This window comes from Barbus barbus, assembly GCF_936440315.1.
Source record: "Barbus barbus genome assembly, chromosome: 11".
Lineage (NCBI taxonomy): Eukaryota > Metazoa > Chordata > Actinopteri > Cypriniformes > Cyprinidae > Barbus > Barbus barbus.
The window spans coordinates 21,221,627-21,238,197 of record NC_136739.1 but is presented as its reverse complement, the minus strand read 5'-3'; the positions used below and the strand labels follow the sequence as shown (position 1 = coordinate 21,238,197).

The following is a 16,571-nucleotide window of genomic DNA, read 5'->3' as shown; positions in this document are numbered from 1 at the left end:
TCATTTGCTTCCTCATTCAATAGCTGATTATCAATGTCACAATATATCCCACGCATGCAAGAAAATGTCACAGAATTGCATTGATATAAGCAGAAATGAAGACAATCCCATTCATTAAACATGGGGCATGTGCTCACGATCAAGGTTTTCAACCATTGGAAATGATGATCAAATCATTAGCATGGAGAGCAGATGAGGGGGCGTCAGGAGCAGAAAGAGAGAGAGAGAGTGAAAGAGTAAGTCATTAGCTCATTACAGCAGTACTTCTCTCATATTCTTCGAATGGTTAGGGAGTGTGTTAGTTAGCCACAGTTTAAAAATCTCTATGAAGGACAACTACGTGGACAAAAGAGCAAACGATCTCATTGAGCATTTAACCATTACTGTTTTTAGGAAGATTAACTCACGACTAGATGAATATGGACTTGAAGAAGTGAACAGCTTTATTGTTACTCAAAGAAGAAGATCTGGAGTGTGTGGACCAAGATCTCGAAGGTAAAGTCTTTGCCTACTAGTGGGACTGAGACAACTGAACTTTGAAGAGATCACCCAAAAATGAAAATGTTGCCATAATTTACTCACTTACTTTTCTTACTTTGTTCTTTCTTCCGTGGAACCCAAGGGATGACATTTTGAACATGTTTCTGTGCAATGAAAATCATAGGGGTCCAAAATAGTTTTGAACCCCACTGACTTTGATCATAAGGACAAAAACAGACATTTCTAAAAAATATGTCCCACAGAAGAATGAAAGTCAGAATTCATTTGGAAACATTTGGAATGACATGATGATGATAATTAAAGAATAAAATATTTGTTGTTTCTTGGTAGAACACTGCCTTCAACACATTCTGTAAATCACAAAGATATTCTGCTAATTTTTTACATTTTTATTCTATTCTATTTTATTGACTTAAACATGTTTTCTTAATATCTTCTCTCAGAATGCAGGCTGTGCCTGGTTTTAGGTGCAGAGAGCAGGGTGAGGGCTCTTTGCAGCAACTCATGCCAAGAATGGTACGGGTAACAGGAGCAGGAGGACCAGGCTCCAGTGCTGGGGGTCTCCAGGGGCCTCACAGATCTTCAAAACCCCCTTGTGAGCTTAGTGTGGAAGAGCAACAGGAGCTACGGAGAAAGATCAACAGTCGTGAGAGAAAGAGAATGCAGGACCTCAACGTAGCCATGGATGCTTTACGGGAGGTCATGGTGCCCTACTCTTCTCCCACTGGTGTAGGTGGAGCACTGCAGCACCCTTACCTCCCTCCTGGAGCCCCTCAGACAGGACGACGCCTGTCTAAGATCTCCACGCTGGTGCTGGCCCGTAACTACATCCTGCTCCTAGGCTCCTCTTTGCAGGAGATGAGGCGTCTGCTGGGCGAGGTCAGCATTGGGATGGGCGTCAGCGGGACTATACCACATCTGCTGCTGACAGGGGGGTGGCCATTTCTTACCGGGCCAGGACAGCTTCTGGGTGCAGCAAAGTGTCCTCTTCTGCCTCAGGGTACCCAGGAGGAGCCCTTGGCATGGGGGTCAGGCAGCATGTCGGAGAGCCCGGTGTGCCAGTGTGGAGTGTGCCGGACCCCACGGGTGGTGCATGTTAATCCTGCCACACGTTTCCCAAAATGATTCCAACATGACTTGGAGAAAGGCTAAAAAAAACAATACAATTTATGTTCCACAGAAGAAAGAAAGTCACATGGTTTTGAAATGCCATTATGGTAGATAAATAATGACAACATTTTTGGTAAACTGTCCTTAAGTATCCAAAACAAACACTGAGCAAAACTTTTTAAAGCATTTATTAGATTTTGGTTCATGTCAATTTCCACATATATATAATATATTTTTAGCATTTCAACTGGAATGTGCAAATTTGCATTTTGCTAATCAAACTTTTAAGTGTTACCACTTTTTCCTTTTGCAAACCACTCCTATATATGTTTCCCATACAGTTGTTCTCTTCTTTGTGTTAGCTAAGAATTAAACTAGTAATACTGAAAGAGTGAGTGTGTGTGTGTGTGTGTGTGTGGCTGTGTGTGTGCATCAGTTGTTTAAAACTACTGCAAAAGTTCAGCTCTCAGCACATTTCCTGTTTTTACATCTCATTCTCTGTAGTAAGCGTGTGCATGTGTGTGTGCTCGGCTGCATCCAAACAGATTGAAATAATTAATTGTGCACCACTTTTGCAGCACAAGGACGGAGGCTTTCTTTCACCCCAGCCTTCCCTGAACCCACCCCATTCAACTCCCCAAACAAACCCCACATCAAACCCGGCAGCCCCATAATAATTAGCAGACACTCTTTCCCCAGCTTCATCATGTTTAATCCACTCCCTCGTTCGCTGCTTATCAAGGTAAATGCGTTTACACGGGTCGGTGTAGCTCCATTCATTACTCTTTGTGAACCGCATATTCAAACGTCCGGAAAATGTGTTTCCACCAAAGGAGTTCACTTATCTAAATTACAAACAAAACCCTCTCCAGCACCCAAACTCTGACATCCACCCCTCCGAAGATTTGGCGGTTGAAAAAAAAGCAATTCTTTTAATCTCAGGGCATGGTGAAAACCATGAAAGGAGGGAAAAGCAATTCCATCTTGTGGATAGGGGTGCGTGAATGAGAATGCAGATTATAATCATAAGAATAATGATAAAATACGAAGAATAATCGGTCCCACTGCAAAAGGGGATTAGTCCGGCCAGGCGCATGAAAGAGGGCGAGAGGCTGAATGGAAGGAGTCTGTTGCCCATCGTCTGGGACAAAAGGAGAGGTAGATGCCATTAAGTGAGATTAGGGTTAATAGGCCTTGATTTTCTTACAAGGAGGTAAAAAAAAGAAAAAGAAGTACAGAGAGGGGTGGGTGGGGGGGCAGAGAAGTAGGACAGATCAAAGTAAAACGCTCCGACTTAAAACCCTTCTCTTTGCGAGGACGCACACACGCGCACTTTAACTTGCCACCTCTTACATTTACATATAGCTGCCTTATGTCCGCTGACAACTTGAAGAGATTACCTCACTAATTTTACCTCACTTCAGTGCTTTTCTTAAAGCCATCTTCTCCTGTCCTTCTCTCCTGAGGTGATAACTTTTTCTCTGATGATGGTGGGCGTATTGTGAGAAGGATGTAGGGGTCTGCTCTCTCTTTGTGTTAATTCTTCAGCTCATCAGTGGAGCTAAATCCAGCCAAAACAAAATGAGACAAAAGAAGAGAAAGTAGAACGGGGTGTCCTATTGTTCTCCACTAAATACCAATGTGTGCTGGTATACCTCACTGATATATGGCCTGACCAACCACTGTGTGAGTATGTTTGTGTGTGTGTGTGTGTGTGTGTGTGTGTGTTGGAGAGAGAAAAACTGACCTCTGTACTGTGAATTCACAAATTCTCAGGCGAATCGATCTGTTTCATTAACTTTTAAATGAGAGGGAAATTTTGGTAAAACCAATCAAGTATGTAAGATAATGTGTGTGCATACTTGTTAGGACCAAGTAATAAAAAAATGTCCTCAAAAATAAAGCAATACATGTTAAAAAATCCAATTATAATGGAAAATGCAGTGATCTTCATTATTTGCAGGCTCTAAAATCATGTTTTGATTTATTTCTACTGATATCAACAATATTTTCAACAACTGATATTTTTTACACTTGTAAAAAAGAAAAAGAAAAGTTGAGCCAACTTAAAAGTTTAAGGGCTTAAGGCTTGACTTATTTTTTTTTAACAGTGTAGTGCTTTAGTGCTGAAATAAGTTTCCTGAACTAAAAAAAAAAAAAATCTGGCACTTGTTTTTGGATATGCTTACACTGGAAAAGTGGTTCATAAAACAATGAATACACAAAATTCATATTTTTTCTTTTTATATTTAAAAATGTATTTTAATATTTTAATGAATTGCTTTATTTAATAACAACAGAAGTCTTGCTAGGTAAATGTGTGTGTGTGTGTGTGTGTGTGTGTGTGTGTGTGTGTGTGAGTGTCTGAGTCAGGGCAAGTTTAAGACTGATTGAGGGCCATCCATCCTTAGCTATTGGTGAAAAGATGAGTGTGAGAAGATCTCCACTCCTCCTTTCAGAGCCTCTGCACATGTCCCAGGATTTATCTCTCTCCTCTTCGGGTTCTTTATTCCAGCAACCCGGCCAAAAAAACACCAACCTCTTTGTGACTTATGAAGGGTTAGAGAGTCATCGATATATCACACACACACCAACACAAAACACACCACACACATTGATAAAAACTGATATATTTTCTGAAGTGAGGAGCAGAGGACTGTTTTTATATTCACTATGCAATTACATTATTAGTTGAGGTAAGCAACACTATTACTTTTGCTCTTCTTTGCTACATTCAAATAGTAAATGATGTGTAACACCATTTGTGTTACGATCTTGTTAAATGTTGCAGCGAAGGAGAAATGTACAATTATTGCATAGGTTGGTAATTAGACTTATTGATTACAAAATAAACTCGGCGTGGGTCCATTTACCTCGGGCCAGTAAGCAACCACCTAGTACACACTAGCAGCCACAAAGCAACATAATCATCCAGAACACTTTAACAACACCACAACAATGGGGGAAAAAAACTAAACAAAACATAAACTTGAAATTTTTCACTCAGAAATTGCTAGTATATTTCACAAATAATTATTGAGAAACTGAAAGTAACACCAAATTAATTGTGAATTTTTAAAATAGAAAGGCTAAAAAATGTAAAATTCTTGTAAAATATACTCCAATGATCTTTGTTTTTATTATATATATAATTTAGTAATTTATTTCAAATCAAATAATTTATTTAAAATAAAATGAACTTTTTTTTTTTTTACACACCAACAAAAGTAATTTAAATAAGAGCAATTTAAATCAAACATGATTTTTACACACTTTTCATGCTTTTCTTAGTTTTATCTAAAAATATTTTCAAAAACATCTTCAAACTTTTTCTCTCTTCTGCTCTCTCCCTCTCAACGTGGGGAGTCTTGGAGATAGGAAATGCTGAGCCATAAATTGGAACATGTGAATGAAAGAGAGAGTGGGAGGGAGGGGTGGAACAGGGGACCCCTCTCCTCTTCCCACCCCTCTTATTTATCTCCTCGAGCATTAAAACTCCTGTATTCCCTCATCCATCCATTCCACCCTCCCTGCCTCCCTCTCCACCCTAAATTCTTGCCTACTGTTCTCCAGGCCAGATCAGCCCAGTACACACACTTTACTGGGCCCAGTAATGACCTGTGCCATTAACCCGCCGATCCTCTCACACCCTCTCTCTGTCACACACACAGTTTTATTGGCTTCCATAACAGCGTCTCATTACCCTTATGCCCCTAAGGACTGTGTGAGTGCTTCAGGGTGGTGCGGCATGGGAACAAACCAGACCCCAGCAGTCAAACACACTCACACGGACATTAGAAAAGAGAGTTCAATGTCTTGCCAAAGATATCTGAAACATCACCAACCAGACATGTTGTATTCCTTCAGTTTATGCCTATTAAATCTGGTCTGCTATGTGGCATTTTATACAGTTGCCTTGAAAATAATTGGGACATTTAAACCAAAAATGTATACATTTGATTGCATTACCAGCATAATATAAAATCAAGTGGCATCTGCAAACAAATGATGCTAGACATTTTCTCAGAGCTAAATAATTACTTTTAACCGACTAGTCTCAAGTTAATTTTAGTGGTAAGTTAGTTCCCCTCAAGATCACACAGGTATCCTGAAGCATAATAAGGTGATGCTCTTTATATTAAATAAGTACATTCAATTGCATTTGACGACCAGAAAGTGTCTGAATATTTTGTTTGTACATTTTGTAACATATATTTGCATTACATCATTTAAAACTGCATAAATTCTTAGAATTAAAAATATATAATATAATGTACTAATATATATATATATATATATATATATATATATATATATATATTCATATATAATTTATATTATATATAAATAGTTATAACATATTTTCTTAGAAATGCATGTGTGTGTATTTATATATCCATAATACATATTCGGATGTGATTATTCGCGTTTAATCGTTTGACAGAATAGCATAACATAACATAACATAACATAACATAACATAACATAACATAACATATACAATTTCTGACTAAAATGTCTAACTATTTTCATGGTTCAGTTCTCATAAGAGTCTGTGAAGAGCAATATAAACAAACACTCACTCACACTCTTGGGCCAGAGAGAGTTCTCTCCAGTCTGAAGAGAAGAGCAAACACACACACAATCACTCTCGCTCACACACAGTCACACTGTTCGGACCGGGTGTCCCTGTCGGCGTGGCAATGACCCAGTGGCTCTTAGTTTGACCTGTGCCCCAGCGCTGGCCTGGGGTCCGGAATGCCAGTTAACACATCACAGCGCTTTCTCTTTTCATTCCCTCCCTTTTTTCTTCTCTTCTCTTCTTTATCTCTGACGTGTTCCTGCCCTTCTTGCCCTGCAGAGGCGGCCACGCAGCTGACAGGGAACAGGCTTTTCTCTTTCTCTCCCTTTCCCTCTCTCCTCTGTTCCTTCTCTTTCTCTTTCCTTCTTAATTGAGTTGTTTGGCAGACGAGCTTGTCAACCCGCCGCCACAGCGTGGGGAGTCTGTGTGTGTGTATAGACACACACAGTGTGTGTGAGATGCTCTTTGTGCTTCACTAGACGGGTTAGTTTTTCAATGTTAGTGCTGCTTGACTAGATATTCCACAGTGCGATAGAAACAGAGAGTGGTAAAAAATAACACTTTTTACGAGTGAATATCCAATAAACAATTCATAAATATGAAACCAGTTTCATTGCATTCCATAAATATTTATATTTTAGACATTACAGATTTTCATTAATCTCCATTATAAAGTAGTTACAACTGTATAATAACTGTGGTATTTTGGCTGCAACTATACTGTTATCATGGTAATTTTGGGGGAAATTGTAGTATCAATATAACAATTACTGGAAAGATGTTTTTTAATTCTCTGCATACAACTGAAAATATCGAAGGCAATGAAGATTAAACTAAACTCTTTGATTTGAAAAGAAAAGAAAAATGTGCTCCTTATATAAATGTGTAAAGAATAAAAGTGTTCTAGTGTCAGAGGAAAAGTGCATTATTGTTTCATCAAATGTATTGTTTTCTTTCTTTAAAAGGCACTGTGAAAAAGAACTCTCAGCTCTGACAGCCAAGCAAACATCATAAATATACTTCATTTGAGTTCAAGTTCCTTCCACATGATTCTATGTGCAGTTAGACTTCACCACAAGAGGCTCGCAAGCATATCTTTTGAGACACAAGACAAAATGGAAGAGGTCAGTAAACACTACTTGTGTGTAGCCTATTAATCACACGTGCCTCCTAAAACATAGGCCTACAAGTATTTCAGGCACATTCATAGTTTAATTTCACTACAAATAATATTTTAATATTTTTATGCAAGCATTATAAATTGGGTTCAGCGCCTTATACTATTGCAAAATAGAACATTTAGAAAATACCAATCTATAATCCATAATACTGCTTTTTCCAGTGAAAAGTCCTCTCCCATCAAAATCAACCAAAATAATTGTTTAGAAATGTTTTAGTCTGTTTTCACTTGTAAATGGTGCTTGATCTGTGCATATTTCTCTCTTGATTAAGATTACTTTTTCCCTGGAGGAGGAGAGGACTCTTATTTTAGCTGGAAGCAATGGTGTAAAGTTAAAAATATTTCAAGCATTATTTTAAGACATTAATTGATGGACTAGATTATGAATCAAACATATTGCGAAATGTAATACTTGAAAAGTGTGCTTTTTGGATTATAGTATATGGTACATATGTATCATACTTGTCTTATTTGATGAAGTTGGCATCACCGATTCTGTTGCTTCTCTGTTTAATACGGTGAAGCTGTTTAGAAACAAACTATTGTAAGAAGCGTGACTAGATTTGTATTTACAAAAGTAACTGAACCACAATGACATGCTTTTGAAAGCACATTTCTCATTGTATTTGGTATGAGCCAGAAAAACCCACCATGGTAGTCATTTATATGTGTGTGCAAAGCATGTGCTTTTCGCTCAGTGTGAGTGATGCTGTCATGCCCTCTTCCTTCTCCCCTGTGCACTCTGCCACTGATCAGAGACAGGGAAGGGCAAACGCTCTCTGTGTGTGTGTGTGTGTGTGTGTGTGTGTGTGTGTGTGAGAGAGAGAGAGAGAGAGAGAGAGAGAGAGAGAGAGAGAGAGAGAGAGAGAGAGAGAGAGAGAGAGAGAGAGAGAGAGAGAGAGAGAGAGAGAGAGAGAGAGAGAGAGAGAGAGAGAGAGAGAGAGAAAGAGAGAGAGAAAGAAAGAGAGACACGAGTGTTTGTGTCATTCATTGACAAGGTCTGGACTTGAGCCACCTTACCTCAGCTTTTCCCCATGCTACAACCCCATCCAAACAGGCACACCTCTCCTCATTTGGGAAACACTGACAACCATGCCAAGTCTCAGCACACACACACACACACTCACCCTCTGGAACTGTACTGACAGCAGAACTCAGCCAGACGGTGGACAGACGTTGTGCTGACCAGCACAAACCTAAAAGACACATCGGCACAAGGGCAGTGGAGGGAAAGAAAGAAAGATGAAGGGAAAGAGGGAGAGAGGGGTCAGATCCTCTCCTCTCCAGCTTGCTGGAATGCCAAAACCAGCAGGCAGGATCAAAGCGCACCATGCTGCAGAATTCATAAACGGCCCAAAATCTGTAGATGTATTAATGACTTACCATTTAACAAATGGTGGTTTGCCAACATTTTTGATAGTGCATAATTTTTCACATGCCATATTCTGAAGTAAAACAAACTATTGATTTAAAAAAAATTAAAAGCTGAAATTAAATAATTAATGCAAAGTTAAAAAGTAATTAATTCCTGTAATGCAAAGCTGAATTTTCATCAGTCATTACTTCAGACTTCCGTGTCACATGATCCTTCAGAAATCATTCTAATATGCTGATTTGGTGCTCAAGACACATTCTTTATTATCAGTGTTGAAAATAGTTATGTTGATAATACTTTATAGAAAAATTGATACATCTTTTTTTTCAGAATTCTTAAAAAAATAGAAAGCAATTGAACACCATTTATTTTAAATATAATTTTTAACAATGCAAAAAAATTTACTAATAATTTTGATGATTTTAAATGCACCCCTGCTGAATAAAAGTATTAATTTCTTGAGAAAAAAGTACTGTACCCAGACTTTTGAATGGTAGCATATATTAAAAAAACTTTTATTTAGGGATTTCATATATATATATATGCGAAAGTTAAGGAAAGTAACAGTGCATGAAGTAATTCAGAATCCAGCTATTGATCACAAAGTCAACTATGTCTCAGCTTAGTAGCTCAATTCCAGATGATTTTATTATTTTGTACATATCTCATGCCGATTATAAAGTCATTTCATTCAGCCTGTGTACAAATGTCCTTATGCTTACGGAGGGCAGTGAGAAAAGTGGGTGGTGTAAAAATGCATTCTGTTGGAAGGGCACGGTCATACACACACACACACGCACACACACACGCACAGGTCACTACTGGTCTCGACTGGTCAGGTCCGCAGGTGCTGCTTGGCTTGACTGCAGCCTCGTTTGCATATATTTGCATACTGTCAGACAGCGTCAGAGAGTTGGAGTTAACCCAAAACCAGAGAGAGAGAGAGAGGCAGAGAGATGCTACTAGTTTGAACTCTAAATACAGAGAAGAGAGGGTGATGATGAAGAGAAAATGAAAATGTCCTGTAGATGTATATCTACTCATTAGCATTATTGCAGTTATTTATATATTAAGTATTTGCCGTATAATACAACTTATTGTCTATGGATAGCATGTCATCATCCCTCAGTTTGAAAAAAAGTGAATAATGCAATGCAATAAACTTTTAAAAATATTCAACTATCAAACTGTTTGCTGTGATGGGAAAGTACATACATTTTTGAGTATTAATTTGGATTGTATGCAAATACAAACAAACTAGTAAGAGAGGTTTAAGACAAGACATGTTGCCAAGTATTTGTATTTGATTTTCTTACTAATTTAACATATCACTTTCTAAAATGAATCTCTGCCCTCCCTTTCTCACCTTCTCTCTCAGTTTGTCCTCTCCTGCTGAGGGACACTGATGCTTGTTTACTGCCGTGGTGTCTCTGGACAGGGAGGCTTGTAGCACAGCATGAGTCTCACACAGGTGTGAAACAAACGCAAACACTAAATATTACAAAGTGAGCGGGGAAACATTTCTGCAAAATGTGGGTTTGATTTGATGCAGATTCTTGGAAAGGCAATTATCTTTGAATGATTAATATTGTATGCTACTAAAAATGTATTGAGATTTTATATTCATAAAAAATAGAAGTAATAAAAAAAAGAATAGAATAGACATTGTGTCTTGTTTAGACACTGAAAAAAATATTCAGTGATCACATTTAACTATATTTAAGAATAATAATAGCAGATTTTGGTATCTTGGCAAATCTGACCAATGTTGAAATAATCTATTGTTTTCAAAAGATTCAGGTAATTTATTTATTTATTTTTTCAGATTTGTTTTTTTTTAATTAATATTTTCATTTAGCAATGATGCATTCAACTGATAAAAATGACAGTAAAGACATTAATGTTACAAAAGCCTACTATGTACTATTCTCTTTATCAAAGAAACTGGTTTCCAAAACAAAACAAAAATAAAATAAAGGAAATTAAGCAGCACAACTGTTGATTGTAGAAAGAAATGTTTCATGCAAACTAAAATCAGTATATTAGAAGGATGTGACACTGAAGACTGAAATTGAGCTTTATACTATATATTGTTTTGTCAAATAAATGCAGTCTTGGTGGGCATAAGAGACATTCATTAAAAAAAAAATCTTACCAATCCCAAACTTTTGAATGTTAGTGTATTTTCTGAAACTCTAGAAGAGACACATGTGAGGTTACTTTTTTTTTTGTTTTTTTTGTTGTTTTTTTTTCTTTCTCAGGAAACTTAACCTGTAGTCCTCAATTAATCTCATTGCTATCTGAGAAACAATCAAGATGTTAAAGATATCTTAATCATGATTTGGGTCTGTTCACCTGATCATTCAAAACGAATATTTCTAATTCACACTGAAAAGTCATATCGCCATAAAACTTGGTAAAGGACTTGAGTGTTGATGGATGGAGAGATAGATGGATGGATGGATGCGAAAGTGTTACAGAATGACAATCACTCTCTTTCTTTTGATACAAAGACGGGTCTGTTCCACAGCAGCTACGAGTAGCCTGACCATCTGTCAACAAACCCCCACAGTACAAACATTGTGTTTATAGGACGGACCGACTCGCGCACACACACACACACACACACGCCGGCACACGCACACCTGACCGGCCCAAAGCATTACATCTCAGATTGTATTCCTGCCAAGAGTTTATCACAATGGAACGCATCTCTTCCCTGTGCAATGATATCATAGAGAACCCGCTGGGCTCTTTTCTCGTTTCTAACTCTCTCTCTCTCTCTCTGTTTCTCCCTCTGACACAAACCCTCTTTCTCAATGTGTGTGTCTTAAGCCGGCACAATAAGATCTGGTCCCCATACAGCGGGCGTGACAGTAGAGTATTGAAACGCTATTGGAGAAGAGAGAAGCCACTGTGTGACAGAGGACAGAGAAGAGACAGCATGAGTGAGAAGAAGAGAGAGCGTGTTTGTCAGTCCTTACAGCTTATGGAGCCATCTTTCACTAAGATGCTCATTATTGCTGTGTTTGTGTGTGTGTGTCTTTTCCAGCAGGTTCTCTCACACACACAGCTGTGAACAGGGTGTAAAGGGAAAGAAACCCCCAGACTGCACTAGGCCATCACCTTGGAAACGAGATACCACCTGCATCTTTCTTTCTTTCTTTCACACTTTATCTCCACTAAAGTTTCTGTAGAAATGTAAGTTTTTCCAAAAATAGAGTTTTGTGGCTTTGCAGTGTAAAAAATTAATGTGATCATTAAGTTGTGGCAGTCTATGTTTTTCTATTACTTTAACTCATTAATGTAACCAATTTCAACTTAATTTTTAAGTTATACAAGATTCATCTATATTTAAAGTCAAATGTACAGCCAGTTTGATTATAATTAAAATTTAAGTTAACTTAACCTAAATTTTTAAGTCGAATTAGCAGGACATTTTTGGTGTACTCCATTTTTATATATACTCTTTCAAATGACTAAAATAAACTGAAAAAAAAAAATTTGTTTTTATATAAAAATAAAAAATACAATGAACTAGGCCTACTTATATATATTTACAATTGAAATGTACAGCCTCTCTCTTCCAGGAAAACATTTGGTTGATTTTTGTCCAATCAAATGCATTTTAAAATAAGACACAGCTACGAACAGCAAGCAATTATCAAATCATGGTTGCTTAAATATATTCTTGTAATATAAAGTCTTGATATTAGTGTGGTGCCAATACAATTATATACAAATATACTGTATTATAATTAATTCTCTGATAAAACTGCTTCAGGTTCTCATATCAATGTATTTATTTAATTATATTACACTGAGCAAAATTATAAACGCAACACTTTTGTTTTTGCCCCCATTTTTCATGAGCTGAACTCAAAGATCTAAGACTTTTTCTATGTGCACAAAAGGCCTATTTCTCTCAAATATTTTCACAAATCTGTCTAAATCTGTGTTAGTGAGCACATCTCCTTTGCCGAGATAATCCATCCACCTCACAGGTGTGGCATATCAAGATGCTGATTAGACAGCATGATTATTGCACAGGTGTGCCTTAGGCTGGCCACAATAAAAGGCCACTCTAAAATGTGCAGTTTTATTACACAGCACAATGCCCCAGATGTCGCAAATTTTGAGGGAGGAAATTTGCAGGAATGTCCACCAGAGCTGTTACCCGTGAATTGAATGTTCAAGATTCAAGATTTTTATTTGTCACATACACAATTATACAGAGTATAACCAGCGGTGAAATGTAAGTCAGGTCCACTCCAAGGACAGTGCAATTATATAGTATACAAATATTAAAAAGAAAAGTAGAAAAAATAAAAGAATAAAATAAAATAAAAGATAAGATAACAATATAAATATAAATGTGCAGGTCAGTATGTTGTTGACTTAAATAGTAATATAAGAGGAATGTGCAAAAGAGATGTACAGGGTATTTAAATAGCAGCAATATGAGGTATAAAAAATTATGAATAGCTTATTGATATGGTGATATTTACATGGAGTCAAGTGATGTTATGACACAGAGTTAGAGTTTAGGAGCCTGATGGCCTGGGGGAAGAAGCTCCTCCTAAGTCTCTCAGTTTTTGCCATCAGGCTACGGAACCGCTTACCAGATGGAAGCAAAGTGAATAGACGGTTACCAGGGTGATTAGAGTCCTTGATGATTTTTACCTCTCTATTTTTGCAGTGTTTGAGGTAGATGTCCTGCATAGAGGGGAGAGCAGACCCTGAGATGCGCTCAGCTAAGCGGACAACTCTCTGTAGTGCTTTGCAGTCCTGATTGAAGCTGTTTCCATACCACACTGAGATGTACTGAGTCAATACACTTTCTATGGTCCCTGAATAGAAAGTTTTCAGGATTGCTGGTGAGACCCTGAATTTCCTCAGCTTTGACACATCACGTTGCTCTGGTGCAGTACAGACAATGTGTAATTCCCTAAGTACCTCATGTCAGTTTAAACAACTTGATAAAATTGTTTAAAACTTGATTGTGAATGTGTATAAGTTGCTTCAGCAGTAAATTGCACCTGTTAAATGAGACTGCCAACATGGGAGGTCACAGAATGGTGAATAGGGCAATATTTGGAAACGAAAAGTTCAGAAAAACAGTCAGGTTGCCACCATACATGCAAGCAACAGCAACAATAACAAGGTGAGACAGTGAATGCATTGGGCTTAATTTCCCAAGTGACTCTCTGTTCCTCTCTCTAGCACACATACACACACACACACACACACACATGGCAAAAGGCAGGGGGAGGATGACCTGCTCAAATAAATGTTGTCAGGTGTGTTTTGTGCTTTACCTCTAATTCCGGGTGTTTATCCGCACTAATGAACTACTGAGTCAGCGCAAGAGAGCTAATTGTGTGTGTGTGTGTGTGTGTGTTTGTAGCGGGAACATGGGTTAATTTAGTAGAAGAACATTGGAGATTCAGCGACTCTGACATTTATAGGCAATTAAGGATGGAGGAAGGATGACAAAAAAAACAAAAAACATGGCATATCATATAGGACAGGGGAAAGTAAGGTATATGTTTGGGTTTATGCAATTTCATGACATGCCAGTATCCAAAGTAAGTATGCAAAGCTGACACACTACAACTCATTTGGTTGTTTTTCAAGAATGTTATCATCTATAGAATGAAGGTCATCAGTAGATATTAGCACATATATTGTTTTAGACAAACTGATGTTCAATACTTTGAAACTCCAATGATGCACCTGATTTCACCATGGCCAAAAGTAGGTATACACCCCATTTTAATTAATAGGTTTCTCTATTCCAGTGAGGACAAATCTTAGTGCTATGGCATACAGTACAATGACATTCTAGGGAATTGTGTCTTCACACAAAGCTTTTATAGATTTGCTATGTGGCAACAGTTAAGGAAGCCCATTAAACACCTTTGGGATGAATGGGAAGACTTTTCTCTAGTTAGCATAAACACCGACTTGCTTAGAAAAATTCTCTTCAAACTGTTGCTCTGTCATGACAGTAGTTGACCTGAAACAGAAAACTGACATACCGTAAGACAGTTTATGCTAATACACCCATTAGCACCCCTTGAGGCAATACAGTGGATACAACATATACAGTACTAAAAGAGTTAGTGCAGCTAGAAGTGGTCTTATTCACATAGGTACTTGTGTAGAGTATGTTTCAGGCTAACAGCTAAGTCTAGGGCCTAAAACATAATCTATGTAAGCACACGAATACAGACACTTCTTGCTATGCTAGCCTGATTTAGCCAAAAGGAGCGATATAGCATTCATTAGCATAAATGTTCTTTTTCATTAGCATAAATTCTTTTTTTAATCAGCTTCCTTCTTCAATATCAAAAAGATTTGGTAGGTTAGTATAGGGACCAATTCTCAGTATTAACTAGTCGCTTATTAGCATGCATATTACTAGCACTGGCTGTTTATTAGTAATTATAAAGTACATATTCTGCATCCCTAATCCTACCCAATACCTAAATTTAACAACTACCTCACTAACTGTTAATAAGCAGTAATTAGGAGTTTACTGAAGCGAAAATCATAGTTTATAGTTTGTTAATAGTGGGAACTGGACCTTAAAATAAAGTGTGACCAAAGGTTTTCTCTTAATTGCTGTCTTAGAGCAGCATTTGGGAGAAAAGCAAGTTAGCTAAAGTTATAGTGACTCAATTATAACACATAAGGATAATGTCTCATGTACCTATCTAAAGGTAAATTTTATTGAGATTTATTACTACCAGATCAACCCAAGTACAATCATGTTCAACCAGACCATTTGTTGGCCAAGTGTTTGTGATAGTTCACCTAAAAATGAAAATACTATCATCATTTACTTACTCTCATGCCATCTCAAAACTTGTCTGACTTTCATTCTTCTGTGGAACGCAAATGAAGATGCTTTGAAGAATGACTTCCATTGTATGGAAAACTACAAGTGCTTTCCAAATGAAGCACTCTTTAACAGACATCTTAGAGACGTACATTTGCTGTCTGGGTATTTGCACAAAGTATGTTTCTGGCCTAAGACTGAAAAAATGTGAATGAATGTCAGCACATGTCCTGAAACATAAAAACCAGACAAACCATGGCAAAATGGTCACCCATTCTAAACTCACACACACATTGAGTCATCGTGCCTGATGCCTAAACATTACACAATCCAGCAAGGCTGACAGTCATGCTCGTTTCCATCGGCAACAGCTGCTGGGAGGCGATGATGTCGTGCCACACAATACGGCATGTGAGTGCTGACAAAGGCGGCACTGTGTTGGCGCAATGCCGTCACGGCCCGCTTCCTAGTTCGGCTGCCATCAACGTTTGCTTTTTTTGTTGTTATTGTTGCTGCGGTTGTTTAGAGGCCTGTTTTGGAGACTGGGGAGAACACAAGGGTCTTAACCCCCTGGTCTCACAAATAGCCACAAAAGAAGGGCGCATTCAGCAGCCGCAAACACACAACAATGCACCACACGAGGGGGGAAGAAGGTCATGGGAAGAAGCCCTGGATCTGGATGGAGATGCGTTGCGGGTAGACAAGGTCATTTAGTGCGTGGAGTTTTGTGAAGGAACATCATGTATATTTGAGTCTTAGTGGCTGGTGAGGAAGTATTCCCGAGATATTCACCTTGACGACCTCTCAAATCCAGTGGGCAGTGTCTGCGCTCGCTCTTTCCCACTTGAGATTTGGGTGTATTCTCATTAGTGGGCATTTTCAGTGTCTTTGTTAATTGTCTTGGTTCTCTCCACACCTGGCTGAACTTATCCTGTCCAAGCTTATTCAGTCTTTCCCAAAATACATCTTTTTTTTTTTT

At 38.0% G+C, this 16,571-nt stretch overlaps 1 protein-coding gene across 1 annotated transcript; it reads left to right on the top strand.

Moving 5' to 3' along the window:
- Positions 1-945: 945 nt before the first annotated feature.
- LOC306876995 (oligodendrocyte transcription factor 1-like) lies at positions 946-1,626 on the top strand (the record flags this gene model as incomplete). Its single annotated transcript, XM_079428498.1, has 1 exon — positions 946-1,626. The coding sequence occupies one exon, from the start codon at positions 946-948 to the stop codon at positions 1,624-1,626; it is 681 nt and encodes a 226-aa protein (XP_079284624.1).
- Between the last annotated feature and the right edge of the window lie 14,945 nt (positions 1,627-16,571).